This window comes from Phycodurus eques, chromosome 15, assembly GCF_024500275.1.
Source record: "Phycodurus eques isolate BA_2022a chromosome 15, UOR_Pequ_1.1, whole genome shotgun sequence".
Classification (NCBI taxonomy): domain Eukaryota; kingdom Metazoa; phylum Chordata; class Actinopteri; order Syngnathiformes; family Syngnathidae; genus Phycodurus; species Phycodurus eques.
This window is the reverse complement of record NC_084539.1, coordinates 23,707,321-23,734,774: the sequence shown is the minus strand read 5'-3', so window position 1 is coordinate 23,734,774 and position 27,454 is coordinate 23,707,321. Positions and strand designations below refer to the sequence as shown.

The window sequence follows — 27,454 nt, the reverse complement described above, 5'->3', positions numbered from 1 at the left end:
TTTTTGTATTCCTCATAAATCATAGCAGGCTGGCGACCAGTTCAGGGTGTACCCCGCCTCTCGCCCCGGAGATAGGCTCCAGTACGCCCGCGACCCTCGTGAGGATGAATGGAACGGAAGATGAATGAATGAATTAAGTCATAGCACCAAGTATTCTCACTTTACAAAAGTTAAATGAACAACAACTGAGATTAGGATTGTTTGATTTTTATTGCACTGAATTGTTTCAAAGTTGTATTTCAAACTCAATTTCAGTGAACTTGATTTCTGAGCAAACTATGTTGTGTAATTTGTGGTGACACCCTTGTAATTCCTACGGTTCTTAAAAGAATAGAATCAAGTCAAAGCCAAGACTGTTTTCGGTTGGTCAAATAGAATTCGATGAGGACCTAAAGGAGAATGAAAGCGATTCATAATCAAAGGAATAATACCTCACATCCTTCAAAAAAAAAAAATAATAATAATGTGAACCAAATCTGCATTCTTCCTGTGTCCTCTATTTTAATTAAATCACTGTCGGTTTTGTTAGCGTATTTTCGCAACCATTAGGCGCACCGTATTATTGGCCGCAGGCATGGTAAAACATACGCTAGCTTAAAATGCTAGCGTATGTTTTACAAAAAGGCAGCGGGAGCCAAACTGAGTTCGCTTGTACTTTATTGAAGTATTTAACAATGTACTCACGTTATTTTTGGATCGATCCTCATCCACAAATCCATCAAAGTCCTCATCTTCTGTATCCGAAATGAACAGCTGGGCAAGTTCCCCAACAAACACGCCGGGTTTCCTCTCGTCCACGTCGGAGCCCGACTCGTTGCCGTGCGGCTCCTCGGGAATGATGCAACAGCGCAAGCGGACGCGTTAGCCCGAGCATCCGCAATCCGTTCACAAATTGTGGCGGAACTCCTCGTCTTAGTAAAGTTTGTGTTCGCCGTCTGTCATCCACGCCGCTCGCAACTTGACTTTGAACGCCCCGTTTACACCGATGTCCAGCGGTTGGAGTTCCTTCGCCAAGAGTTCATTTGCTGCACTTGGTTTTTCACAGCGGCTGTGAGATGGGCGCGCATGGAGTCACAGATCAACAGGGACGGTGACGCGTGGAAAAAAACCATCCGGTCTCTTTACGTACCCCTCACTCAGCCACTCTCTCATTTCCTCCTCGTTCATCCGGCCATGGTGTCCTCAGTCACGTCCGCCTTCCTCTATATAAGCAGCGTGTCGGCAGGAAATGCTCCCAGTCGGTCAAGCGGAGCGCTCGTCACACAACATTTATCGATTTTGGAACTCTGTGCGCACATAAGGCGCGGTGTCCATTTTGGAGAAAATGTAAGACTTTTAAGTGCGCCTTACGGTCGTGTAAATACGGTCATTTATTTAGAAGCACTGACTCTGGACAATTGACCATTTTCATTCGGTTAAAGGTTATCCTTTGTATCCTGTGGTCTTATACGGAAAATTAATTAATAGACGCGACAGATGAGATTTTGATGGTGACACGTCAATAAACGTTCAGTAGTATGAAAATTATATGCACGCAGCTACCGTATTTTCACGACCATAAGGCCCACTTAAAAGTCTTAAATTTTCTCCAAAATGGACGGGGCGCCTTCCAAAAGTTCCAAAATCTGTAAATGTTGTTGTGTGACTTCGATGAGCGCTCCGCTCGACCGACTGGCAGCATTTCCTGCCGACACGCTGCTTATATGGAGGACGGCGGACGTGACTGAGGACAACACGCGGACGTAAAGGGGGAAGGGTGCGCGTGAAGGAGGACGCTAAAGGCACGCCCCCGTAGTGCCGGTATGTGCACAACATCGGTTTGTCGAAGGACCCCCGAAAATGGCACCAACGAAGAGACACGCTTACGAGGCACAGTTGAAACTGCAAGCTATCGGTTACGCGGAGGAACATGGAAATCGAGCAGCCGCGAGAGAATTCAAGATCAACGAATCTACGGTTCGCAAGTGGAGGAAGCAGGAAAACGAGCTTCGCCAAGTCAAGAAGACGGAGCTGAGTTTCCGCGGAAACAAGGCGAGGTGGCCCGAGTTGGAAGAGCAACTCGAGCAATGGATGAATGATCAAAGAACAGCCGGGAGAAGCGTCTCTACAGTCACCATTCGACTGAGGGCAATAGCTCGGGGCTTGCATCGTTCCGGGAGGCTTGGCGAAGGAACTCCAACCGCTGGACATCGGTGTAAACGGGGCGTTCAAAGTCAAGTTGCGAGCGGCGTGGATGACAGACGGCGAACACGAGCTTTACTAAGACGAGGAGTTCCGCCACAATTTGTGAACGGATTGCGGATGCTCGGGCTAACGCGTCCGCTTGCGCTGTTGTTCGAGCTTTCGTAAAAGCCGGCATCATTTCTGAGGAGCCGCACGGCAACGAGACCCACTCCGACGACGACGACGAGAGGAAACCCGGCGTGTTTGATGGAGAACTTGCCCAGCTGTTCATTTCGGGTACAGAAGATGAGGACTTTGTTGGATTTGTGGCTGAGGATCGATCCAAAAATAACGTGAGTACATTGTTAAATACTTCAATAAAGTACAACCGAACCCAATTTTGCTCCCGCTGCCTTTTTAAAAACATTGTTTTAGTGTGCATGCATGCTACCGTATGTTTTAAGCTAGCGTATGTTTTACCATGCCTGCGCCCAATAATACGGTGCGTCTTATTAAATACAGTTAAAATACAGAAATAGACCCCGTAACTGAGACTGCGCCTTTTAATACGGTGCCACCGCCTTATGGTCGTGAAAACACGGTGCTCACATTTTGTACTGTACTTAGTAATAGTGGAACGCACTTTAGTCAGACATTTGTATCACCGTGATCGTGATGCAAAGTGATCCCAGACAGCCGACCTATAACGCAACTGGCATCATCTAGCTCTTTCGACGTGACCGCAAACTAAAGTGCAGAGGGAGACTTTTGCGTGCCAATGAACCGAAACGAAAGGTTACGACAATAATCCTAACGCTACTTGGCTGTACTAAAACGTTCACAATCATAGCAATTTTATGCAATCGTCCCAAACCAGTCTATTATTAGCTCAACTGTCGAGTTAAGTCAATCAGTCGGCTCGGCTCGAGTCGAATCAGTCGGTCTCCGCTGGAAACATTTGGACAAAAGATCCTTTTGTCAAGGTGGAAGCGGCACTCGTCACGTGTCCGGAACAAGTTTGCGTTCGTCCGAGCGCTATCAAGGGAGGTGACGCTCTGTGGCGTCTTTCGCTGTAGGCAATCGCATCCTGACGCTGGGCGACGTGCCCAAGGAGCAGGCGTACAGCGTGAAGCTGAAGGGCGTGAGCGTCTGCTTCGCCATGCTCAAGGCGGTATTGAGCGGCAACTACGTCAACTTCGGTGTCTTTCGCCTGTACGGCGATGACGCCTTGGACAACGCCCTGCAGACCTTCGTCAAGCTGCTGCTGTCCATCCCGCACAGCGACCTGTTGGTGAGGCGCCGTCGTGTGTGTGCGGTTTTTTTTTGGGTGTGTTTCCTTAGTGTATGTTGTGTCTCAGTTTTATTTGTTTGTGTGTGGGTGGGTTTCGTGTTGCTTGTGTTTTAGGTGTGTGTGTCGCAATGATGTCTTTGTAATGCTGTGCTCTCCCCCAACAGGACTACCCCAAACTCAGCCAGTCCTTCTACTCCCTGCTGGAGGTCCTGACCCAGGACCACATGAACTTTATCGCCAGCCTGGAGCCTCACATGGTCATGTACATCCTGTCATCCATATCGGAAGGACTCACCGCACTTGGTAGGCAACAGACTCGAGTGTGCATTTAGTATTATTGGTTATATTGCACGGACCCGCCCGCGATCGGCAGAGGACGGAGGTTCCGGTCGGGGCTTTTTGCCTTCCTGTGTGGAGTTTGCGGAGAAAAACCCCAAGCAAGCACGGGCGGGTTTTCTACAGGTACTCTCGCCTCCTCCCGCATTCCGAAGACACGTGCGCACCGTAGGGTCACTGAAGACTGTGGACTTCACACCTCCTCCTTTTGGTGATTGTTCTTGAGCAGACAGACCGGAGTCGCTTCTTGTGTATTCCATTCAAACCGACTCTTGTGATTCACTATGAAAGGTACAAAAACAGCACACGGAAATCATCCATTCGTTCATTTTCTTTACCGCTTCTCCTCAAAAGGGTCGCGGGCGTGCTGGAGCCTATCCCAGCTATCTTCGGGCGGGAGGCAGATCGAAACCCATCGAAACAAACAAGCGTTCGCACCGACGGGCAATTTAGAGTCTTCCGTCAACCTACCACACGTTTTTGAGATGAGGGAGGAAACCGGAGTGCCCGGAGAAGACCCACCCAGGCGCGGGGCGAACGTGCAAACTCCACACAGGCGGGGACGGGATTCGAACCCCGGTCCCCAGAACTGTGAGACAGATGTGCTAACCAGTCGCCCACCGTGCCGCACACACACGGAAATCAGTTATACAATATCAAATAGGACATTTTCCATGACAAGACAATGGGTGGAAATGCAATGTAACTACAAACCGTGGGTTTGTAGTTAAATTGTTTAAATGTGTTTAAAACATGTCAAAAGAATTAGCACTATTGTGAATACTAGTGCTAATTTGGATTCGCTCGCGAGTTCGCTTGAAAAAACGGATCCCGGATCATCATTTTATAATAAAACGATGATCCGGGATAAAGACGGATCAAAGTACGAATCTTATCAGGAGCTACAATGGCGGGCACGCGTAGTTGCCGATCACGTGGATCACGGAGCCGTTCTCTCCCGACCGAGACGCTAATCCGATGGAGAGCCGCGCGAATGTTCACGGCAGACGAATTGGAGAAAGCTGTGAAAGATTCATTCATTCATATACGAGAACTAGCCAGCTACTGGTAACTAGCTGGCTTAGCAGAAGCAGATGTCGCCAGCCAGTGTGAGACGGGCAAATAACAAGGCCACGGCCACGATGCGGCGAGGGATCCTGGATTAAGTAAGCCATTTGAAACTTTTCCAAAAAGTGTTTTGGCGACACCTTTTTTCAGGGGGAAAAGAGTGGTTGCTAAACTGCCCCCAGCCAAAATGTGTCTGGTGTTCTGCGATGGCAAAAACAAAACAAAAACGCGAACAGCGAAGGTTTGAAACGCTATCCGCTGACCGAAAGAAGAATATGGTGTTGTGCTGATGAGGTCACTTCCTGACTGCTTTTTATTGAGGCTGGTCCTTTTTTTAGGGGTTGCAAAAAGTCTCTCCTATTGCTCCTCCAACTGGAAGGTGGATCTGCCAATCACGGGTCCACCCAAATGATGGCCATTTCCTCCAAGTGCAACAGATCGAGGTTATCTTATCCTATCTCGTTTGCGGTGCTGCAGACACGATGGTGTGCACGGGCTGCTGTTCCAGCCTGGACCACATGGTGACCTACCTTTTCAAGCAGCTGTCTCGCTCCACCAAGAAGAGAGCCACGCCCATGGCCACGGACGAACGCTTCCTGCACATCATGCAGCAGCACCCCGAGATGATCCAGCAGGTAACCCTGACAACGCAACAACCGCGAGCGGACATCTGGTGACCGTGCGCGTTTGCGGCGCAGATGCTGTCCACCGTGCTGAACATCATCATTTTCGAGGACTGCCGGAACCAGTGGTCCATGTCCAGACCGCTGCTAGGACTCATACTCCTCAACGAGAAGGTAACGTGATGCACACGCATCCCAAATGTCATTAGGACCGTCAGAACGCATGTTGCAAATCACGAAACTTCATTTCGGACACCTCACGGAAGATATTTTGGCAAATAGTTTTTGCCGTCGAAACAATTCCGACCTCTTGACGGATCACAACTGCCGGTAATGCAAATACGCATGTCAGTCAAATTAGTTGATTTTCAAAAAGAAATTCAATGGGCCGTGTCTTTACCGTTATATGATCGTGACCCTTATGCTCGACAGCATTCGGTAGGAGGGCGAAGCGCAAACTGCGTGAGCACCAGTGACGTTATTTTCCTTTGTCACGTCTTGAGGCCGACTGCGAGAAGGCATCACCGTAAATGTACTTGGACGAATGTTCAACGTTTTCTCACTTCGTGCAATTGTTCGCACAGGTGTGTGTGCACGCGCATGCGTTTGCCTTTCTAAAAGACGACCAATAGGATAAGAAGGTAGACTTGGCAAAGCAGGTTTATCAAGCCAGCAGCATTTAAGCAGCCAACACAGTAGTTGACTTCCTTACAATTCCGATTCGCGTACTGATCGTCACAAGGCAACAGGCTTGTTTACTCATGAATGTCACGTCAGACACTCTCACGAACCGCTGCGCTTCGAAGGACCAATCAGACCGATCCGTTTGCATGCACGTGTATTTGAGTGACGCTACCGACGGGCCATGGACGCGCACGCTCCCCGCACATTTCCGACTGCGTCGCAAAGTCCGCCTCTTGAGCCACGCTGCGCACGAAACTGTACAAATGCGCAAAGAATTAACAAAACAAAAGGCACTAAAATGATAACGATTGTTTCCTTAAACAATCAAATACTTTGTAGCCTTTTATGCACTACAATTAAATATATCCATCAAATTTCAACCGGCACAGTGGGAGTGGCTGTGTTACCCGCCACTGCAGAAATCGCCCGCCTTTGGCATTTTAACGTGTACGTGAAGTGTGTGTTTGTGCGCTTACAGTACTTTGCGGACCTGCGCAACAGCATCGTGAACAGCCAACCTCCGGAGAAGCAGCAGGCCATGCACCTCTGCTTCGAGAACCTCATGGAAGGAATTGAACGCAACCTGCTCACCAAGAACAGAGACAGGTGACAACACGCCAACAACTAACTGCCCATGCTTACTATCCAAGGGAACTACCCACGCTAGCTAACTAAGGCCCGGTGCACACTCAAACACAATCGGGCTGTTTTTGTACCTTCCAGACCAAGGATGGCAAACTCCAGACAATGTGTGTCGAGAGTGGATTCGTACGTCCAAAATGGGTCGGGACTGACAATGTTAAATAATGAACGTGTTCGATATTCACCGCCAAAACGCTTCATGTGCGCGGGGGAAGCCGACCTCTCCCGAGTCATGACGCTGTGAATTGTGACGTGAAACGGAATGTAGCCAATCAAAAAGCACCCTGACTCAGGAGCAAGGAAACAAAGGTACATTCAAACAAATGACTTACCCGATGTCATTTTTTGGGGTATAAAAGTGGGTTGCCCAGGCGGCAAGACGACATCGTCATTTAACAACGGTCTCGCTTCCGGCGGCCTTCGGAAACACTCGGGTAACATCGGCGCAAACCCAGGCGTGTTTCTTCTTCTTTGTTTTAGTTAGAGCGCGTGCTTTGTCAGAATCATCTTTATTTGCCAAGTATGTCAAAAGCACACAAGGAATTTGCGTCCGGGAGTTGGAGTCGCTCGACTACGACAACAGACGGTCAATTGACGGAGAACACTTCGGAGACAGAAAGACATCAAGACCGTCACTGAGCAATAAAAGGTTACCAGTAATGCGGTAATGCCGATAAGTCTTTTCATAGTTGTGCAAATGATGCAGTCCTCTAGCAATTTAGAGCAGTGGGAAATGGCTAATACAGCAATAGTCTGGAACAGTGTCCATTGTGCAAATGGTGCAGACACTTCTTAAGCACATGAGTGGCCATTATTGGTCAACAACAGATATGCAAATAGTGCAGAGTGGCGAGACTACTACAGTGAGTGCACCAATAATGTGTAATGGGCACAACAGAGATGTGACAACAATCGCAAGACGAAATTGGCAGCGTGTTACAATGGAATTGAAACGTTAACTGTTGAAGAAGTTAATGGCAAGACGCAAGAAGCTGTTGGAATGTCTGCTGGTTTTAGTTTGCATTGTTCGATAACGCCTACCTGCGGGAAGGAGCTGGAAGAGCCGGTGACCAGGATGTGGAGGGTCCAAGAGGATTTTTCATGCTCTTGTCTTAGTTCTGGCAGTGGGTAGGGGCGTACCAACAATTTTTTTTTTTCCAGCAGTCCTGATTGTCCGTTGCAGTCGGAGTTGGTCCTTTTTTGTAGCAGCACCGAACCAGACTGTGATGGAGGAACACAGGACCGATTCGATGACCGCTGTGTAGAACCGCCTCAGCGGCTCCCGTGGAAGGCCGTGCTTCCTCAGAAGCCGCAGGAGGCACATCCTCCGCTGGGCCTTTTTGAGGACGGAGTTGATGTCGGTCGCCCACTTCGGGTCCTGAGAGACCGGAATTCCCAGGAACTCGAAGGTCTCGACGGTTGACACAAGGCAGCTGGACAGCGTGAGGGGCAGCTGTGGCGAAGGATGCCGATCATCTCTCTCGAGCGTGTTCAGCTCCAGGTTGTGTCGGCCGCACCGCAGCTCCAGCTGCGTGTGGTGTTCTGTGTTAAGATTATCGGCGCAGAACAAGCAAAACTGTTAAATGCTAAAAAAAAAAAAAAATGTTCTTTGTGTGGGGTCTGTCACAGATTTTATATATATATATATATATATATATATTTATAAAAGGGGGTTAAAGGGCAAGTCCCAGAAAAGTTTTAACAATCCCGTCAGTGAATGAATGGGGGGGGGGGGGAGAAATGGCAATGTATGTGTAATAAGGCGAGAATTGAGACATTCTTTCCGCTTGCAGACACTGTGGGCGTGTCACTAAATGATCTCACAATCCCACCACCTCGGAACTTTCAGCTGTCAATCAAAGATGCGCGTCGTGCTACTCCGAAGCGGGGGAAGAAGAATTTGCAACCATGCACTTCGCTCACTCTCACGGGCCACAGAACGACATTCTGGCGCGGGCACCCCGTTGTTTCCGTTAAAGTTCAGCGGGCTGTTAAACGACGGCGCAAAGAGTCGTCGTCGGAGGAGGAAAAACCCTTCCGGGCCCCCGCCTCGGCGGCCGCAGCCACCCGAACATGTCAGGCCAGCTTAGATGGCGAAAAAGAATTTGAAGCGGACTCAACAATTCAGCACTATATTGTTCTCTTTTCGCATTTTCAGAACTTCCAACATATTTAATTTAGAAACAAAACAAGGACATAAGTTTGGTTGCACTTTTAAGATTTGAAAATTCCTTGTGTGTACCAAGACTAACTACCCATGTTAACTACTTCTGCAGCCCTTAGTCTCCTTAGCATTCCTCCATCGTTTGCCCGCGAGTGTCCCTAATGACGTGTCCACGGTCACGCAGGTTCACGCAGAACTTGTCGGTGTTCCGGCGGGAGGTGAACGACAGCATGAAGAACTCCACGTGCGGCGGCGGCGGCGGCGGCGTCAACAGCAACGACATGATGAGCTGACATTCCACGCGAACGCGTCTTAACCCGGCGGCAGACCATGGCCCCGCCAACCTTCGGCCAGTGAGCGCCTGCCCCGCCCACTCCTTGTTGATATGAGCATATATAAATACAGATCTATTTTAACGCCAGTCACAGGAAGATTGGAGGGCCGGGGGGGCAAAATAGTCTAACGTGCTCGCCTGCCTTCTATAGAAGACGACAAAGTCGAGTGTACATTTTGTTTGCTAACATTTTCAACGATGTTTATATATTGATGGGATGATTGAGCTTTTTACGCCGTAGTCACTTCGTGCGTGCCGCAGCGAGAAAAGAAAGAAAGGAAGGAAGGAAGCGAAACAATGTGTAAATAGTCGTCAAAGGCAGGTCTGGCGCGTCCACTTTGCACTCCTACAAACAATCTGGAAACACACAATCAAAAACAAACAAGATTCCACTTTGAGTCGGGTGGGTATCCGTCTGGGCCGGGCCTTCCACAAAGATGGACGAACGGGCGCGTCGCTACCTGAGAGTGCTTCTTCCAACTTTTTGTTTACTTTCTGGATTCCTGGGACCAGGTTGCGGTCCCTTTTGGTGTGTGCGTGTGTGTGTGTGTGTGTGTGTGTGTGTGTGTGTCACGGTGCTGTGTGGAACACTGGCGCCCCCTGGAGGCAGGAAGGCGCGCAGGCGTGCGTCGACTTCCTGGTTTGTGACTGACGTGAATGTGGAGTAGCTGCTGTGTCGTGTCAGCATTGTGACTGCAAATAAACCTCATCCTTTTTACGACGCGCCTCCGCTTCTGTGTGCACCAATCGGACGGGAGACCGAGACGCGCTCCGTCCTTTGTTTACCGAGCAACAACGAGACCGTCAGACCGACAACTGTAAATCCTTTCGACGAGACGAGCTGCCGTTCCTGCGCGACAATCAGACAAGCGGTTCGAAGACGCACGTCATCCTTTTAACAGCGGCGTATCCTCATTTTGCACCAATTAGACACGTTTCATCCTTCCCGTGCACCAATCAATGACGAGAGACACACACTCAACCCCCGCCAAGACCCGTTTTCTCGTGCACCAAAGACAAGAGTGAAAGACGCGTCATTTTCACAATCAGACTCGTCACACCAACAGGCATTGGCACATACGGCATGAAATACGATACCCGAGGTCCCACGTTAGCCCAACAAGTCCCGAGTCTCGTTACGAAATATAAATAGAATCGGACGGTAAGAGCCTTAGCTACAGTTGTGTGCAAAGATGCAATTGCACACATATTGACTCATTTCCATTGAAATGTTTTGTGGATTATTAATTGGTCAGATTCAAGTTATTTCTGTGACCGCTGAGGGGTTTTCTTTCTTTAACAGAGGGCTACCAACAATTTTGTCCATGTGTGTACGGGAGATTCTTGTGAATATTGTCATGCTCAGGGCATTTAAAGACGTTTGACCTCTCAGCCAAGCGTGCTAGCGGGTTTCATCAGTTCACGCAACGAGGCTTAATGAGCACTCACTAGCCTGAGTTGGTGTGGGGAAAACTCCACACAGTTTATGCTCCAAGTTGGAGGAACCCCCACAAAACCATGTATGAATATGGAATGAAAAAACCTCGTTAGGCTGCCTGGCAGAGAGGCCGTTGTCTGTCCAAATTCATTCATATTCCAATAAGTTCGTGAAGCGGTAGCGGAGTTGCCTCACGGCCGAGGATGTTTGTCGGAGGCGGAATTATCGAGTTTATTTGGAACGGACGACGGCGACGTCGTGAGCCGCCGCCTCTGTCGAGCAACGGTTGTTCCGCCTTGACGTAGATGGCCTCTGTCACTTCTCTTTCAACAAAAGAGTGCCGTTTGTCTCGGACGTGCGGGTAAGCGGGCGAGTCTTGAGTGCGCCACGCATCTGCTCAGTAGTTGCTTGCTTCCCCCAATGTATCTGCATTTGTAGGTGAGGAGAAGGACTTTGAATTGGACACGTCCGGGACGGGGAGCCAGTGGAGTTTTTGAAGGGCGGTCGTATTTTGGAGGAACCGCAGAGAATGCTGCTGTAGCGATCGAGCCCGGAGGTCATCAAAGTGTGGACGAGGGTTTCGGCAGCAGGGAAGGAGAGCGATGAAGAACGAGCACCTATGTTTTCGGGGGGGGGGGGGGGGGTGAAAAAAAGCCACTTCTGGTGACGTTTGACGCAGCGGTCGAAAGAGAGGTGGTCGAGAATCACTCCGAGACGGGATGGAGTTGCGGAAGTTGTGGGTGTCTTCGGCGGGGACGAGATCATGTCCGAGTTGGAGGACATCCGTGATTTGAGTTGAAACGGTGGACACGCAGAGCTGGATGTCATCGGCGTAGCAGCGGAAGCGGAGGCCGCGGCGGCGTACGACGTTAGCGAGGGGGAGGAGACCGAGCGCCTCGGAGAAGATTTTAGCCAGGAAAGAGCAGTGATACCCGGCGAGGATTCCAAGCGGCAGAGGAAAGCGATGTGCCGGACGGTGTCGTGAGCTGCGGCGAGGCCGTCGGTGACTTTGAGGACGCCCGCTTTCGCGCCGCGGTATGAACGGAAACCGCACCGGAAGGTTTGTTTGCTGGCGTAAACATTGAGCTGATCGCTGACCTTCGAGCAACCTGCGCCGCCTTTTAAGATCTCCATCTGTGGTTAAGGTAAAGCAGCGTGTGCGGTTTCAATCAATTGTGATTAATCCGAGGTAATGCATGATTAATGCCTTTTTGTGTGTGTGTGATAGGTATTAACGCTTCAGTTTTGACAGCCCTAATCTATATATATATGTGTGTGTGTGTGTGTATATATAAACACACACGTGCGCGTACCAATACCGCTAACTTGGTTTATAGCAAGCGTTTCTAGATACGCAAAGAAAGTATCCATCCATCCATTTTGTACACCGCTTACCTCACACAGGTCGGGGGCGTGCTGGCGCTTCTCCCGGCTGACTGCGGGCAGGAGGCGTGGTACGCCCCGAACCGGTCGCAGGGCACATTTAAACAAGCAACCGCTCGCACTCACGTTCTCACCTACGGACAATTAACCTAGCACGCGTGTTTTGGGGATGTGGGAGGAAACCGGAGTACCCGGAGAAAAGCCACGCAGGCACGGGGAGAACATGCGAGACCGGATTTGAACCCGCAACCTCAGAACTGTTTGGCGGATACGCTAACCGGTCGTTCACCGTGCCGCCTGCAAATAAATGAACGCGTTTCATTTTTTGTGTGTCAAGGTGTCATTTATCAACTTATCACACAAGTGATGAATTGTGATCCTCAAGTGAGCACACCTCGAAACCTTGCAGCGTCTTACACATTGCCAAATGTTTTCAGATGCAATGTAGCGGTTTCTCAAAGCGACGACAATCCGCAACATGACGACTTTTAATCTTCGCTGGTCGGCATCAAAACAGGCAAACCCTTTTTTTTTTTCCTTCCGGGTGTGGGGAGGTTGTAGGTTAACTCTTGGAGGACTTGGACTCGAAGACCGCGTTATTGAGGCCTTCTCGGTTTCGGGCGATCTCCACGGCAAAGAACTGGATCCTGGTGACTGGACCCGCGACATGCAAAGCGAAAGAAAGATTATTTAGTGGGGACCAAGTGAGTTTCTAAAAAGTCAATGACAACGCGTTGGGAATCATTCGCTCATTCCCGACTCCCCAATCACTAAGTCAGCATGTTTATAGAGCACGTCGAGTTCGTGCCAACAATGTCCGCTGAAAATCGTCGAGAAGGAGCAAATCGTTCAGAGCGCGGCGACTGCGTTTGATATCGTTCGCTCGTTGCGGACTCCCCGAGCGCTACGTCGACAAACTCAATTACGCGATAATGATCGTGATGGAATTTGCGAACCCACCAAAAGCGGTGTTGTCTTCTGTGTAGTCCTTCCGGCAGTCCAATCGCAGCAGAGTCCCGTAGTTGAAGTCCTCCACCAGGCCATCGTAGTGGTTACAGAAAGGGCGCCACCTCTGGTCACAAACGCAAACTTACACCTTTCTCTCCATGACATGCACTCTTGGCCAACAACGAGGCGCTCTATAGCATCAGCACGAAGCCCCGGTTCGTACGCCGGCACTCACGTCGGACTCGCAAGCGGCGTTACGTGCGGGTCAAGTGCAAGATCCCCACTCGCTCGCTCAGGAACAATTTGGACTCGCCCATAACAGCGGAACGCAACGGGCGACTGACCGTGACAAAATACGAACAATATCAATATCCATATTAGGGCCCGAACATTTGCCCTTTTCAAATCGTCTGATTGTTTTTTTGTTTGTTTTTTTACACGACAGCACAAGGCAAAGAGAATCCCGTTCAAACAAACAAAAATCTACAGATTTTTCTGATGTAAAATTCAACAAATCCTAACGCACAAAGTCTTGTTGTGCCTGTATTACCGAGCTTTACGGTCGGAAGCGGCGAGGGACCAAATGAGTCCGATTTTACTCAGCCAAGTCACGGAATCTGCGTCAAAACATCCAAATCGGCCGCCAGCGACTGTGCTTTTTGTAAACTAAATCCTTTGACTTGGCAGCCACGTTGTCGGAGAATTACAGAATCCGCACTGACGAGCACATTTCAAATGACCGCGGGCTCACCTCTTTGGCCTCCGCCGACTTGAGCCGGTCCGGGTCGAGCACTTCGACGTCCAGGTCCTCGAAGGACGCCCTAAACGTCGAGTAGATGTCGTCGTCCATCTTCGTCAACTTGAGGAACTTTGGATCCACCGAGGAGATGAGCTGAACGACAATAAAGACGCCAAAACAGACAAAAGCTTCACGGTGACGTCAATGGCGCTTTGGTGCTTTTTTTATTTGTTTGTTTTTTTGTTTTGAATGGAGATTATATCGGTCCTTCTTGCAATAAATCTCAACCAAAACACAAGTTGTGAATGAACGCACAAGAAAAGGGGCGAGAAATACATCACACCAGATCACAAGTCTTTGACCGAAAATAGCACAATGCTTCCGGTATTTTTGCCTGTCCTTTAAAAATAGTCCAATTTATAACCCTGAATTATTTTACTTTTTAAAATCCCAGCTACATCATTTCGGCTCACTACGAAGACTTCCATCATTTACCTCCCAAAACACAAACGCGTTGTATGCGTTGCCACTCGACACGTTTTAAAATTACGATAAACTTTCCTTCTCTTAATTAAAACAAAACGACGACAATCTGGGAGGCTTTTGCTCTTAACAGACTTTTGTTTTCGTTTCGTGACAACTTGTTTCTATCGAAGCATTTCCGTAGCGTTATCAATTCTTTACTATCCTCACCTGAACACAGTAAATTAAGTGTCATCGGCAAGTACTGGATACGGAACAAATATTGATATAACATGGCTAACTTGGGACCTAAAACAGAACTTTGTGGAACACCACGTGAGTTACTCTTCTAGGAAGTGATTGTGTACGATTCATTTTTCCACACGAAGTCGCTCACGTTGAAGTAAACCTCGGCATGGTTGTAGGCCTTCACGGCCCACATCACCTCCAGGCGCTCCTGAAACGCAAACTCCGCGTCAGCTTCACCTTGACGTCCGACGAACACGTTCGCGAAGCTCGCCGCCGTACTCACGTCGTTCCCGTAAGCCCCGGCGGGGAGGGATAGAGCGCGCGCAGCGGCCGAAGCTCCGTCTGGCCCCTGAGAACCCAAAATGACTTCAGCGCGACATCGTTAACCAGAGGTACCGATTTTCCCATCCGTTACTTGGACAAAAATGGATTTTGCACTGTCAAACACAAGAACATGTTCATTTTTGTCCACTTGGGGGTGCCATCCTCACGTTCTACACCGTAGTATCTGTGACTTTTAGGGCTGCAACGATTATTTTAATCAATTTGTTGATTTTTCGTCCCAATTAAATAATCTGTCTTTTTTTTTTCATCCTTGTCTTCAAAAACAGGACATTTTTTCAAAATGACTGCAGAAAAGGGACAAAATATAGAGGCGCAACAACTAAACAATGAATCCACAACTATTTTGATTATGGATTCATCGTTTGGAGAGCTTGTTTAACTTCAATTTGTCCACATCCTCAGAATTTCAGCCTCTCAACAGTAAATATTCTCCCGTTTCTGTCAGACTGATTATCTGTCTTTTGGTTTTTTTCAAAGTAAGACATTTGCAAACATCTGCTTTTACTTTGGAAAATAGCGAGGAACCTTTTTGACGATTTTCTGACGGATGTTGCGGATCAAACCGGGAGCCGAATCAGAATCAATGTGTTTGTGCATTTCAAATCATGTCCTGTTTTTCAATAAAGCGATGAAAATGTTAACTTTTTGAAAAAATCCGATTCATCGAGGAATTGAAAACATAATTGATTTGAACACGTTGGTCGCACACGATGCATAAAATGCGGTAAAGTGACCTCGCCCCCCCCCCCTCGAAAATGAAGTCAGTTTACCACATTTGAATCATGTGCAACTGAGGCACATGCTCAAATGACATCAATTTAAATGACTTTTTTCAGTATAGAAAACTCGAGCATTGGCACAATTGTTTCTTCAATTCAAATTACATTGACAAAAAATACAATTGAACGGAGTCCAGAGCAAGGCCTAGCCACAGTTCAACTGGTCCTCCAAACAAAAGTGCATACCTTGGACAACTGGTCCTCAGGAGGATTCAAAGACATTTAATTGACATCATTCACATGTAAATTGTTATGACATCACATATGTTAATTAAAATGTATTATTACTATATAATAAGGTCAGGTGAGGTAATTTAGTTCAATCAATGTGCACTACCTTTGCTCAAAAACAACCTTTTAACCCCAACGCGAATATATCTGTAATTTGTAAAAAAAAAAAAAAAAGATACATTTTTTTATGATTTGTAATAAAGCGTGCAACACTTATCTGTAATAAGGATTAATTGATGGATTCGTTAGCAATTTATCTCTTTTTTTTTGTTTAAAAAAAAAGCAGATACATTTGTGAAAATAATAATAATCACAATAGTTATTTATTGCACTGTCAAACACAAGAACATGCATGTGAGGTGCAGGTATTCATTTTTCATTTTTGTCCACTTGGGGTTGCCATCCTCACGTTCTACATCCCAGAAACATGCATGGCACTTTAATTGAAGACTCTAAATTGCCCGTAGGTGTGAATGGTTGTTTGTTTTATCTGTGCCCTGCGATTGGCTGGCGACCAGTTCCGGGTGTACCCCGCCTCTGCCCGAAGATAGCTGGGATCGGCTGCGGCCCGCCCGCGACCCGCGTGAGGAGAAGCGGTACGGCAAATGGATGGATGGAGTTTTTTCTTGCAAGGACCACTTGTCCGTCCACCCATAGCCACTTGTGTCAAAAGTGTTTCAGTTATTCGGTTGCCATTATTATTTTGCTTTGTGTATTCTTTTCATGATTCGTTTTGTGCGCGTCACATGCTGCAGTTTGTAGTTCTGTATGGCTTTATTTGTATTTGCTTTTATTTGTACGCTACTGACTGCAGCCAGGTCAGAATTGCAAAAGACTGTGTTATCGATGGCTTTACCTGTAGAAATAAAGATGAAATAAGAAATGAAAATGTGTAGTAATAAGTGCCAGCCGGCAATGTTTTACTCCCAACACGTTTTTACCTTCCAGCTAGTTAGCATTAGCCAGGTTAGCCGCCAACCGCTCGCCAGGCTGTCCGTTCGTCACGTGAATATTGAGCTAAGGTCACGCTTGGACATTTTTAAAATTATTATTATTTTTAATCGACGTCTCGATGTTTTGTTGACGTTTTTTTTGTGTGTGTTTATTCCTACCAGAGAGGAGAGGCCATCGCTCGACGCCATCTTGCCTCGCCAAAGAGCGTCTATTAACGAAGATGGCCGAGCAGCAGCGGTCTTTATCGCCACATTTCTCCATTTCACTTGGATTATTTTGAATACGGGTCGTTGTGCTCTTAAACTATTATATTAACACTACTACTAAGGATAAAGTAAATAAAGCGTGCCGTGTCTACACGCACAGCGAAATATCAGAGCGAACGTCTTCAGTTTGAACTCAAACTTGGATCACAGATAACAAATGATAGATACGACACGCCCCTTGTGTACTGCATGCCTAACGTGACACTAAGCTAGGAGGGACAAAGTCGTCTGCGCGCCAAGAAAAGCAAAAGACCAAAGATGCCGGAGTTGAAGGAAAACGCGAGACCAGGACATTTGCAGCAGGCTGTCCAGGGGGCAATGTCGGCCGTGGCCTGATTTGGAGAGTTCGACAGCCAAAGAGAAGATGTAGTATATTTCAATAGTACCACAGTCAGAGTTCCTTTGCAAGGGCCAAATGTTTGGAGTTCAGTATTCAAGCCAACCATCTACATCATAGGACTTCCTTCAACCATTTGTACGTTTTTTAGGGTTTTTCCTTCTCCGCCCAGACAGTAACATGTCTCGGGTTCACAACAGGCGTCCCGGTCTGCAAAGAGGATTGTTTTGCATCTTATAAGAAAAGGGTACCGGGTGGGAGCGAAGTTGGAATGTGAGGAGCCAGCAGGCGGGTGCGATTCCAAATATGGTCACGAGGGGGCGGCCATCTTCCGGGTGCACCCAGGGAGGGGCCTAATTCCACGCCCAGAGAATTCAACCTTGATAAACTGAGATCCAGGGGTTTTTTCGGGGGCTTTTTCGTTGTTCTGGCAATGTAAGCAGCTGTTAGGACACTAAGGCTTGTTCAATAAATCGAATTAGCCCAAACGCCAAGTGTCTCGAAGTCTTCGTTCGTCCCTGCCCGACGGAAAGCCGCGGGTCTCCCGGGGGACTTCCGACTCGGAACCACGGGCGTAAAAATGCACCTCAGAGAAGAATACTTACGTCAGGACGGTCATTCGAAATGGAAACTTGAGCCTTTGAAAACCTGCGCATTTGCACGAATAAATTGCTAATGGAATCAGGAATCAGTCACACACACAACTATTAAAAAAAAAAAAGGGGGACCTAGGTTCAAAACCCCCGACTGGACCATCCGTCAACATCCCCCGGACTCACGGCTGGCAGTTTAGAGAGACTTCAATGAACGCACCACGCGCATTTTTAGGATGTGGGAGGAAAGCGGAGTGCCCGGAGAAAAGACAGCCAGGCGGGGACCGGGATCGGACCCCGGGCCTCAGAACTGCGAGGCAGACGCATCGTCTGAATGTATGCGGTGACGTCATTAGCGACCATTAAAACCCCAAATCAGATGAGTTGTAAAACAAAAACATCGATGAAATAAGTGAGATGAATGAAAATGTGATGTTTTGCAGATAATCCCACTTTGCTCGCAAACGCCGACATGACGTCACAGCATCCGCCTCTGGATCTGCAGTCACGTGACACCTGACCGCCGTTGGCCGCGCGTGCACGAGCGTCGACGAGTGTGCCCGCCCGCCCGCTCGGCTCGGCTCGGCTCGGTTCAGGTGAGAAGGCTTTTGCGCTTGTTCTTGTTATTTGCCAGTGAAAATGGACGGATGGACGTTTTTCTTTGCGTTTGTACGCAAGGTCACGTGACGCACGCGATGCTCCCGTTGAGCGTGCGTGCGTGCGTGCGTGCGTGCGTGTATGATTCATCCTCCCTGTGGCGCCTCATTGATTCATTCGTCCTTTTTGGGTTCATCCAATCATTGATCCTGATTCAAATGTGTGTGCGTATTTCTTTGCAAAAACATCCATCAATTTCCTTCCAAACAACGAGTCGGTGGCGGATTCGTGGACATTTTGTTTGTCTTCGATGGACGTCAAGGCCTTGATCGACCAATCCGACGCGGATGCCGGCCAGTCCGGAAGTTGCTCGGGCGTTCGCGAGCGGCGTCCGCCGGCTCGGCTTTCTCGTGTCGGTGTCGGTCATCGGACGCTTTAGCCCGGTTTACGCGCCGACTTTTCTTCATTCAAATCATGGCTCGACTTTTACGTGGGACGCGATCGATTACGATCTGACGCTTCCGTGTGCCGCACGGCCGTTTTGCAGACGTGCGACACCTACGGATTGATGTCAAGGTCACGTGATTGATCGGAATCCTCTTTTTTGGCCAAGTATGTATAGCAAGTACATCACATCTCCTTGGCGCAGTACTCGCGATTGTTTCTACATCTTATTAAAACAAGCGCGTGAACAAAACAAGTTACAAGTCGTGAAAAACGAGCAAGGCGTCACAAGCTGCCGTAGGTACGTGCGTAAGCGACGACATCCCGACTGACGCTTTGTATGGCCAAAATGTACGTCTGAACGGTTTGGCAAAAGTAATCTTTCGCCCGCGTGAATCTGAATGAAATTCCATTCGGATTCGGCCCGTTTAGTCCCATTGAGATGTTTTCGTTCGGTTTGGGCTTCTAACCCGATTCTAATCGGAATACCCGACGAAGGATCACTCTGATTGACTGCTAGCTAGCAAATCGGCGCTCGACGAAAGAACCGTAAGTGACAAAGGTAAATAAAGGGCCACATATCGGCGAATAAACATCTGTCATCCTAAATGAAAGGATGCTTTCATTTTAAACCTGAAGAAAGGTGCCACAAAGCGCATTGCGACCATCAGACGTTTGCCCACAGGGACGCCATCTCGGTAGTTGGGGTTTTACCTCTCAACGGGCTTCGTTTTCTTCTTCGTAGAAGCAAACGAGCGAGGGCCGACCACGCCGGTAACCACCCGCAACCTGACGCTGTTTAGGGTGAGCGAAAATTGGGTTCTGTTTTTTTTTTGACGTCCTGCCCCCGTAGCGCTTTTACGCTTGGCTTTTTAAACAATGAGGAACCGTGACTCCTCCCACCGCCGGTACGAAGGGGTACTACCTCTCACGCGTGCGCAGAAGGTCCGTAGTTTTTGGCGTCGCGGTCGCTTTGCTGCACCGTGCACGCCGTCACTTGTACGAATAGGAATTGATTATGTTGCTACAACTACAGCACACACACACACACGTTGACACACATGCACACAAACACACGTTTGCGCACACAAACACAGACACGCCGTAAACACATTGATTGCGTCATAGTTGAAGTCGTGTCTTTCTGTCCACGCGGACGCTTTGGCGCCTCCAGTGGTGACAAGCTGCACTGCACGTTGCTCCTTCAAAGCAAGACAGCCAATCAGCACATGAATATGATGCGACTCCACGTACGAATGAAGGCATGAATGAGGTGTATGTGTGTGTGAACGTGTGACTCCCTAGCAGCTTGCAGCTAAACGGGTTAGCCTGGCTAAAGTAGCCGTTTGCGAATGTGGCGCGGCTACTTCCTGTCAGCCTCTTCCTCCTCCTCCTCTTCCTCACCCCTCCATTCCCTGTTTATCAGCTCAGCCAGCCTGGCCGACGCCCTCCGCACTTATCGCCGTGGTTACAGGACGCGCCTCGTGTGTGTGTGTCTGTCTTTATACTGTATGTGTGTGTGTGTGTGTGTGAACTTGTATGTGTGCCAGCATGTGTATGTGTGTGTGCGTGTGAATCTATATGTGTGTGTGTGTGTGTGTGTTCATACATCTGTGTGAATATGTATGTACGTGTTTATATGTGTGCATCTGTGTGCGAGTGTTCTTTTGCGTGAATGTGTGGGTGGGTGTGTCTGCACGTGTAGTATTTGTGACGCGTGTGCTTTTGTTGTTGTTGCGTGTGGTTGGTTGGGTGCACGTAACGTGACGCGTGCTTTTATTTGCAGGTTCACGCCGATCGCCAATCATGAACAAGGTAAGCAGCCACGCCCGCGTTAGCCACTTAGCATTGTTAGCTCACACGAACTCACATTGTAAGCAACCCTAACCCTGTCAGGTGGACGGCCGCGTCGTCGCCGCCGCCGTCGGTTCGTCGTCCTCACGAGGGCGGAGCGCGCCGTCCTCTCCCGCTACCGTGGCCATCATGGTAAACGGCCACATGCTAAGCTAACTGATGCTAAATGCTAAGTTAAATTGATGCTGTTCATGTTAAAGTAAACTTCACAGTCTAGTTGAGGCTCTTGTGGTCTGTGTGTGTGTTTGTGTGTGTGTGCTTGTGTGTTTGTGTTTCGGTTTTTATGTTGATGTGTTTGTGTGTGTGTTGTTTTTGTGCGAGTGTATATGTGCTTGTTTGCGTGCGTGCGGCACAGGCACGTGTGGACGACGAGGTGGTGGCGTACCGCGACTTGGCGGCTCTCCCGCGCGACAAAGCCATCCTGCAGGTGGAGCGACCCGACCTCATGACCTACCGGCCTCACCTCAGCTTCTCGCCGCCGGACGTGCCGCGCAGACAGGTGAGACGCCGTCGTCGCGCCGTCGTTCGCGTGTGACGCGTGTTTGTGCTCCTCAGCGCTCTCTGTCTCCTCCCGCCGCCTCGCCCGCCGCATCTCCGGAGGTGAGAGCCCCAGCCCCGCCCCCGCCGTGACGAGCGCGTGCGAGCTCGAGCGCTACTTCCTGTTTCAGGGCAAAGGACGGCGAGCGGAAAGTGACTGCGGCTCCCCCGGAGGCTCCGTGCTGCAACTGCACGCCGGACGCAAGATCAGCGCCAGTCTGCAGCACTTCCACCGGCCAGGTACACACACACACGCGTAAACAAATCAACAAACAAACACGCACGCACAGACGCATACTCACACTTTGTTGTATCGCAGATAACGGGACAAACATCTACAGAAAGCCGCCCATCTACAAACAGGGTGAGTCGTTTGTCTTCTCCTCCTCCTTCTTCCTCTACTTGATGTGTTGTCATCACGGTCCCACCTCCGTCACTGTGCCCCCAACCCGACGATGTCCTCCAGAAGGTTTCAAACCAGCGGACGGCGGCGGCGGCGTCGTCCGAGCGGCCAAGTTCCCGGCCGCTCGGCGTCCGGACCCCAACCAGCCTTCCAAGATCGAGACCGACTTCTGGCCGTGCCCCCCGTCGCTGGCCGCCACGGGTGAGCGCCGGCTCCTTCGCTCGTTCCGTACTCGTAACGCGAGCAGTTAGTTGCTTGGCATGTTACACTTCCTATGCAGTTTTTGCAGCTGCTGCAGTTCCTCGCCGGTGACAGTTACGTAAGCGGTCAGTTACAGCAAAGCCTCATTTACGTTCCCGAAACCATCGATGACATCCGTGAAGTAGCCACCGATTATCTATGATGTAAATGCGTGCATTCCATACATGCAAGTATGCGGCGATTTTATTTGTCCACTCGAGGTGCCCGCCCGCACGGCGGACGCGAGCGCGTGCCCGTGAAAGGCTCCGCTCGAGCGATGCTGAACACGAGCCCGTGCGGACGCGGTGTGAACGGGCGAGTTCCTGCCTTCGGCGTCGGCCGCACCCAGAATTCATCGCGATGATCCTTTTAACTACAGTGACGCAGTTGTAGAAAATCAAGCTAACGTTGCTCTTTGCAAGCAGTTTGTCAGCCGAAGGTTTGTCAATTTGCCAATTTGTTTCATCAAACTCTGACTGTGGCTTGTGTTTGAAACTGCGGCTTTCCGGTCCGGTTCTTTTTGCATCCTCAGGTCATTTGGTGACTTACCAAATGTGAGAGGGTTCAAGGAAGAAGTCAAATCCGCAATGCATTGAATCCGCAAGAAGTCGACCGCGATATAGCGAAGGATTACTTCATGTTACAGTCACTCGGGTAGTTACTTCACCGTTAAAGTGACTTTCCGGCAGAGGTGGAAAATCTACTGTCACTCTGTAATTACACACAGCAACGCACACACACGCTCACACAGAAAGGAGGAAGAGCACGACGAGAAGCCGGAGCCGGAGACACTGACTTCCTGTTGTTCCGGCAGAAATCGAGTGGCGGAAGAAGAAAATGGAGGAGGAGGAGGAGGAGGAGGAGGACGACGACTTCGAAGACCCGACGGACGAGGCCGAGGCGCTGCAGGAGCGGGAGCTGGAAAAGGTTTGCGCGGGATGACATCGCAGCTGATGATGACATCACAGCTGAGCGCGGTGACATCGTCTGTCGCGTCTAGATCGCGTCCAACCTGGGTCGTCCTGATCCTGCGCGAGGAGAAGGAGAAAGGCGCCGCCTTCCGGCGAAAGACGCGCTCGCTGCCCGACAGAACGCACGCGCACGCCAGTGAGACCGAACCCGAGATCGCGCGTCGTCCTCCTCGTCGGCGCCTCACGGCCCGTTTCCTGTTTCCTGTCTGCAGGTCTGTCGGCCAACGCGTCCGAGTCACCGTCTCGTTCCAGCTCCGGGCTGAGCAGAGTCAGTACTTCGCGGTTGTCGCCGCCGCTTCCGGCTTGTCGCCACCACTTCCTGTTTCTTGTCACCACTTCCTCTTTGTCGCCGCCACTTCCTGTTTATTGTCACCACTTCCTTTTTGTCATGGCCGCTTCCTGTTTGTCGTCGCCACTTCCCGCTTGTATGCATGTATCGTGCATCTTAGGACACAATACATGATGAGGCTCGACGCCGTTTGCGTTTTCAGAGGCAGTCGGCCGAGTTTTCCACGGACGGCGCCGACGCAGGTGGGCGGGCTGAGTGCGACTTCCTGTCTGACATTGTTAGTCACGACTTCGCTTGATTGATCGTTGTTTTGTGTGTGTGTGTGTGTGTGTCTCCACAGTGGCTCAGGTGTGTGCGACGTCAACATTGTACGGGTGGTGATGTCATCACAGCAAGCAAATGGCACCCCCTGCTGGTCAATACTAAGAATATTGCTTCATGATTTGTGTGCGTGTATGTGTGGTGTGGACAGAACGCCGCCCCCCAGCGTGTCGGTCTGGACCGCGGGACTTCGCTGCCGAGCATCTTGGAGCAGAAGGTGAGACGCCGCACGAGGTCGCCGTTGTCATTTCCGCACACGCACGTTTATCGTTTGAACGTTGTGACGCACGCGACGGTGACGCGGCCGTCTCCCGCCGGCCGGCAGGTTCACCCCTACGAAGCGCTGGTGGCGACCCGCAGGGGACGCCGCAGGCTTCCGCCCGGAGTGGACCGGACGAGGCTGGAGGTGAGGGGCGGGGCCGGGGCCGGGAGAGGAGGGGCGCGCCAGCCGCCAACGTAGCGTGTGTGTGCTGCGTATGTTTGTGTGTTCCGTGCATGTGTGCCCGCAGAGACATCTGGACCCTGAGCAGTTCCGTCAAGTTTTCGGGATGAGCGCCTCCGAGTTTGAGCGCCTGTCGCTATGGAGACGGAACGAGCTCAAGAAGAGGGCGTCGCTCTTCTGAGAGGAAGTGACATCACGGCCACGTGGGAACAACCACGACGTCGTTTCCCGATTGTCGCACTTGCACACGCACGCGCACACAGCCTACTTCCTGGTGACCCAATTCCACCAAAATAGTCGAGGAACCCAACAAGTGCTCGTTCTTCACACACGCACGCACGCACGACGGACAGATACAAGCAGCCTTGACACACGCAGACAGACACACATGCAAACGCGTTCGCGCAAGCACCCACACCAACGCACAAACATTCAATGAGTGATTGGTTGCCATGGTTACCAGCGCACCTCCCGATGGCGCCGACGAGGAGGAGTTGAGCAGTTTGCGCCGCTCTTATTTTGAAGGCCCGAGCTTTTGGATTGTTTGATTTTCCTGACGTCCGTTTCGTGTTCCTCGTGTTTCTCTGCTCAACAATAAAGTCGACGTGCACGCGACAACGAGCACGCAATGGTTTTCCCGCTTGCTTCTCATTTTTTACGTCAGGCGTCCTTTCAAAGTAAAATGTATGTCCGTGACCGTGGGCCTGGACGACCTCGGCACCCGCCCTGACCCACAGATCATCCGCTAACCCTAACTCCGGCACCTGGCTTGACCCGCGAACCACGTACCAGGCCTGCTTTCTTACCTGCCCTAACCCACAGACCACATTCTAGGTCCACTTCGGTACCCGCCCTTGCCCCCAGACCATGTGTCGGACTACTTTGTCACCTAACGCTGAATGGCGGACCGTGCGCCAGGACAACACTGGCACCTAGCTCGACCCGCAAACCACATATCAAGTCTACTTTGGCACCCGTCCCGACTTCCGGACCATGTACTAGGTCAACTTTGGCACTTCCTCTCACACGCAGACCATCCGCCCGGGCTACTTTGGCACCCAGACCGGAAGCGTTCTAGCCTCTACCGCTGCCACCCAGGACCCGACCAGTGCAATTTCAACCGCTACGGCCCTGGTCTCAGCTACTCCAACCAGTACCGCTGTGGCCTCAACCGGTCCAATCCCGGTCTCAACTAGTACCGCCGTGGCACCGTCCCCTCCTAGGCCAAGCGGTACAATGTTGGTCCCAACCGGGCTATCGAGCAGGACCTCAGTGGCTTCGACCAGTAGCACTCGAACTGAAACCGGGACAACGCTGGTCCTGACATCTCAGGCATCTCAACCACTCCGACAAGTGCCCTCAAAGACGACCCAGTGCCACCTTGGCTCGCCACTCCCGTCGGTGCCAATCTAGCTCCTCCGACGACAACTACTCGAGCTCCATCCTGTGTTACCTTGGCATCAAACAATGCAACAACTGCCACCTTGGCTCCAAACACTCCAGCTGTGCCCAGTGGGACTTTAGCACCGAGGTTGGTGCGGTCCAGTAGAGGTTGGTGCGACCAGGGTGGCGCCATCTACTCGAGCTCCATCTTGGGTTACCCTGACTCTTACTACCCCAACTCGTACCACCCTGTCTAAAACCCCTCCGAATCCACCCAGTGCCACCTTAGCTCAAACCACACCAACCAGTTCCACCCTGATTCCAACCCCTCTACTGCGATCCTGTGCCAAGTTGACCGCCATCACTCCGGCCGCGCGGTCCGGTCCTTCCGGGGGATAGGCCCGAGCGGACGCCCGAGCCGCCTCGCCGAGCTCCTCTCGATACGGAGGAGCGGCGACCGGACTCCGAGCCCCTCCCGGATGACGACGCTACCCTCCGTTTTCTGTCGCGCTTCTCCGTCCCAGCTCTCTTCGGGCGGGAGGCGGGGTACGCCCCGGACGGTCGCCGGCCAATCGCAGGGCACATACAAACAAACAAACAAGCGTTCAAACGACGCTACCGTCTCCGTGTACAAGGATCACTCGAGAACGACAGAAAATTCCGCTGAACGACGCGAGTCGTTTCTTGAAAGCAAAGCGACCCACGTCGATATGGGAGTTCGGTCTGGACGGGTTGGTTCGCGTGACGCGATCGTCGACCTTTTCCTAATTCTACTCTTGGTTTTTCCCTCGACTAGAGAGCCGATTTAGCCGCAAGCGGCGCCCGGTTGATTGGGGACAGGGAGGAGGAGCGCAGCCCCGCCCCGTCTCCTCCGCGCTTTTGTGCGAACCGTCCCGACGGCTCGTTCGCAGTCTTGAAAAGAGGGTTCGTGAAATAAATCACGATGCTAATTTGCTGGAAGCCCGCACCCGCATTAAGGCCACGCTTTGTTTCAGAACTGGTGGTTTGAAAGGCGGTCCAAATCTTCTCCAATATTTTCCCTTCTTTGCACCGTGGACCGGTTAGGGGTGGGCGTCTTTCTCACGGACCGGCCGTGGTGGCGTGCGCACATACATACGTATACACACACAGAATATATATATATATATATACACACCCACACACATGCACGCACACAGATTGACCACTGCTCTAAACAATTGAACCAGATTGCAAAATGTACTTCTTTTGCATCTGTATGCAAATGCATTTTTGCACAGGTCCAGCTGTGAAATAAAAAGTTAAAGGACAAAAAAGTCGGACAGTACAGGTGACGTAAGAGCAGCGCCAAGAGCCTCATTTGGTTTGGCGGCTCAATTCCAAAAGGGAAATATTGCAGGGTGGAGATTTTGGACGGTTAATAGCTCAGGGTGAACAAAACCCCCAAATTCGCCATGGATAGAAATGGCAATCGGACATCACAGAAGACTGAAAATGCTTTTTAACATGGAAATGAGGCAGGAATTTGCATGGGTGAGGAGTGAACAAAATGGGACTTTTCTACCAAGTTGCAAATGATTGAGTCGTCCGTGTACGCCCGCGAAAACACAAAAGAGTTTTGCTGGATATGGAATGTGTGGAAATATTTGGGGTCGGGAGAATCTTTGCGTTCCGCCCGTGCCGCCTCGGCGCGAGCTTTTCGGCCGCTCCGCTTGGAACTTTTTCCTTTTCCTTCCGGAGCGTTGACGAGCAGAACGGAACTCCGCGGAGACGACCGGAAATAGTCGGCCCGGAGCGCCGCAGGTTGTTTTTTTCTATGCGCCCTGCGATTGGCTGGCGACCGTTTCGGGGTGTACCGGTGCTCCGGCACGCCCGCGACCCGGGTGAGGAGAAGCGGTCAAGAAAATGGACGGATGGATGAAAATAAGATCTTGTCATGTTTTGAAGGCTCCGTGTTACCGCACG

The 27,454-nt window shown here is 50.5% G+C and overlaps 3 protein-coding genes across 3 annotated transcripts in view; 2 read left to right on the top strand and 1 right to left on the bottom strand.

Moving 5' to 3' along the window:
- The window catches only part of xpo7 (exportin 7), a 46,465-nt gene extending 36,442 nt beyond the window's left edge, over positions 1–10,023 (top strand). The window contains 6 exon segments of the mRNA XM_061698703.1: positions 3,240–3,454; positions 3,619–3,757; positions 5,336–5,493; positions 5,557–5,655; positions 6,644–6,771; positions 9,156–10,023. Of these exon segments, the coding sequence (XP_061554687.1) occupies positions 3,240–3,454; positions 3,619–3,757; positions 5,336–5,493; positions 5,557–5,655; positions 6,644–6,771; positions 9,156–9,264 (848 nt within the window). The 3' untranslated portion in view covers positions 9,265–10,023.
- Positions 10,024–10,098: 75 nt separating this feature from the next.
- Positions 10,099–24,765, top strand: dmtn (dematin actin binding protein). The gene is given in 17 exon segments (XM_061698705.1): positions 10,099–10,467; positions 18,473–18,625; positions 20,857–20,885; positions 20,967–21,056; positions 21,280–21,423; positions 21,480–21,524; positions 21,593–21,701; positions 21,781–22,065; positions 22,919–23,031; positions 23,105–23,125; positions 23,127–23,211; positions 23,288–23,343; positions 23,567–23,606; positions 23,705–23,712; positions 23,837–23,902; positions 24,011–24,091; positions 24,195–24,765. Coding segments are annotated over 15 exon segments (1,266 nt in total). The 5' UTR covers positions 10,099–10,467; positions 18,473–18,625; positions 20,857–20,876; the 3' UTR covers positions 24,309–24,765.
- Positions 12,643–17,251, bottom strand: pbdc1 (polysaccharide biosynthesis domain containing 1). The gene is made up of 6 exons (XM_061698704.1): positions 16,992–17,251; positions 14,808–14,873; positions 14,673–14,732; positions 13,826–13,966; positions 13,087–13,198; positions 12,643–12,780 (listed from the first exon to the last, which is right to left on the bottom strand). The coding sequence occupies exons 1-6, from the start codon at positions 17,019–17,021 to the stop codon at positions 12,689–12,691; spliced, it is 501 nt and encodes a 166-aa protein (XP_061554688.1). The 5' UTR covers positions 17,022–17,251; the 3' UTR covers positions 12,643–12,688.
- Positions 24,766–27,454: the final 2,689 nt, after the last annotated feature.

Coding starts and splice junctions, on each gene's coding strand:
- pbdc1 (XM_061698704.1), bottom strand. CDS start 17,021: ATGGCGTCGAGCGATGGCCTCTCCTCTCTG. Junction 14,733..14,807: donor CCGGGGCTTACGGGAACGAC/GTGAGTACGGCG, acceptor TTTGCGTTTCAG/GAGCGCCTGGAGGTGATGTG. Junction 12,781..13,086: donor AGAAGACAACACCGCTTTTG/GTGGGTTCGCAA, acceptor TCGCGGGTCCAG/TCACCAGGATCCAGTTCTTT.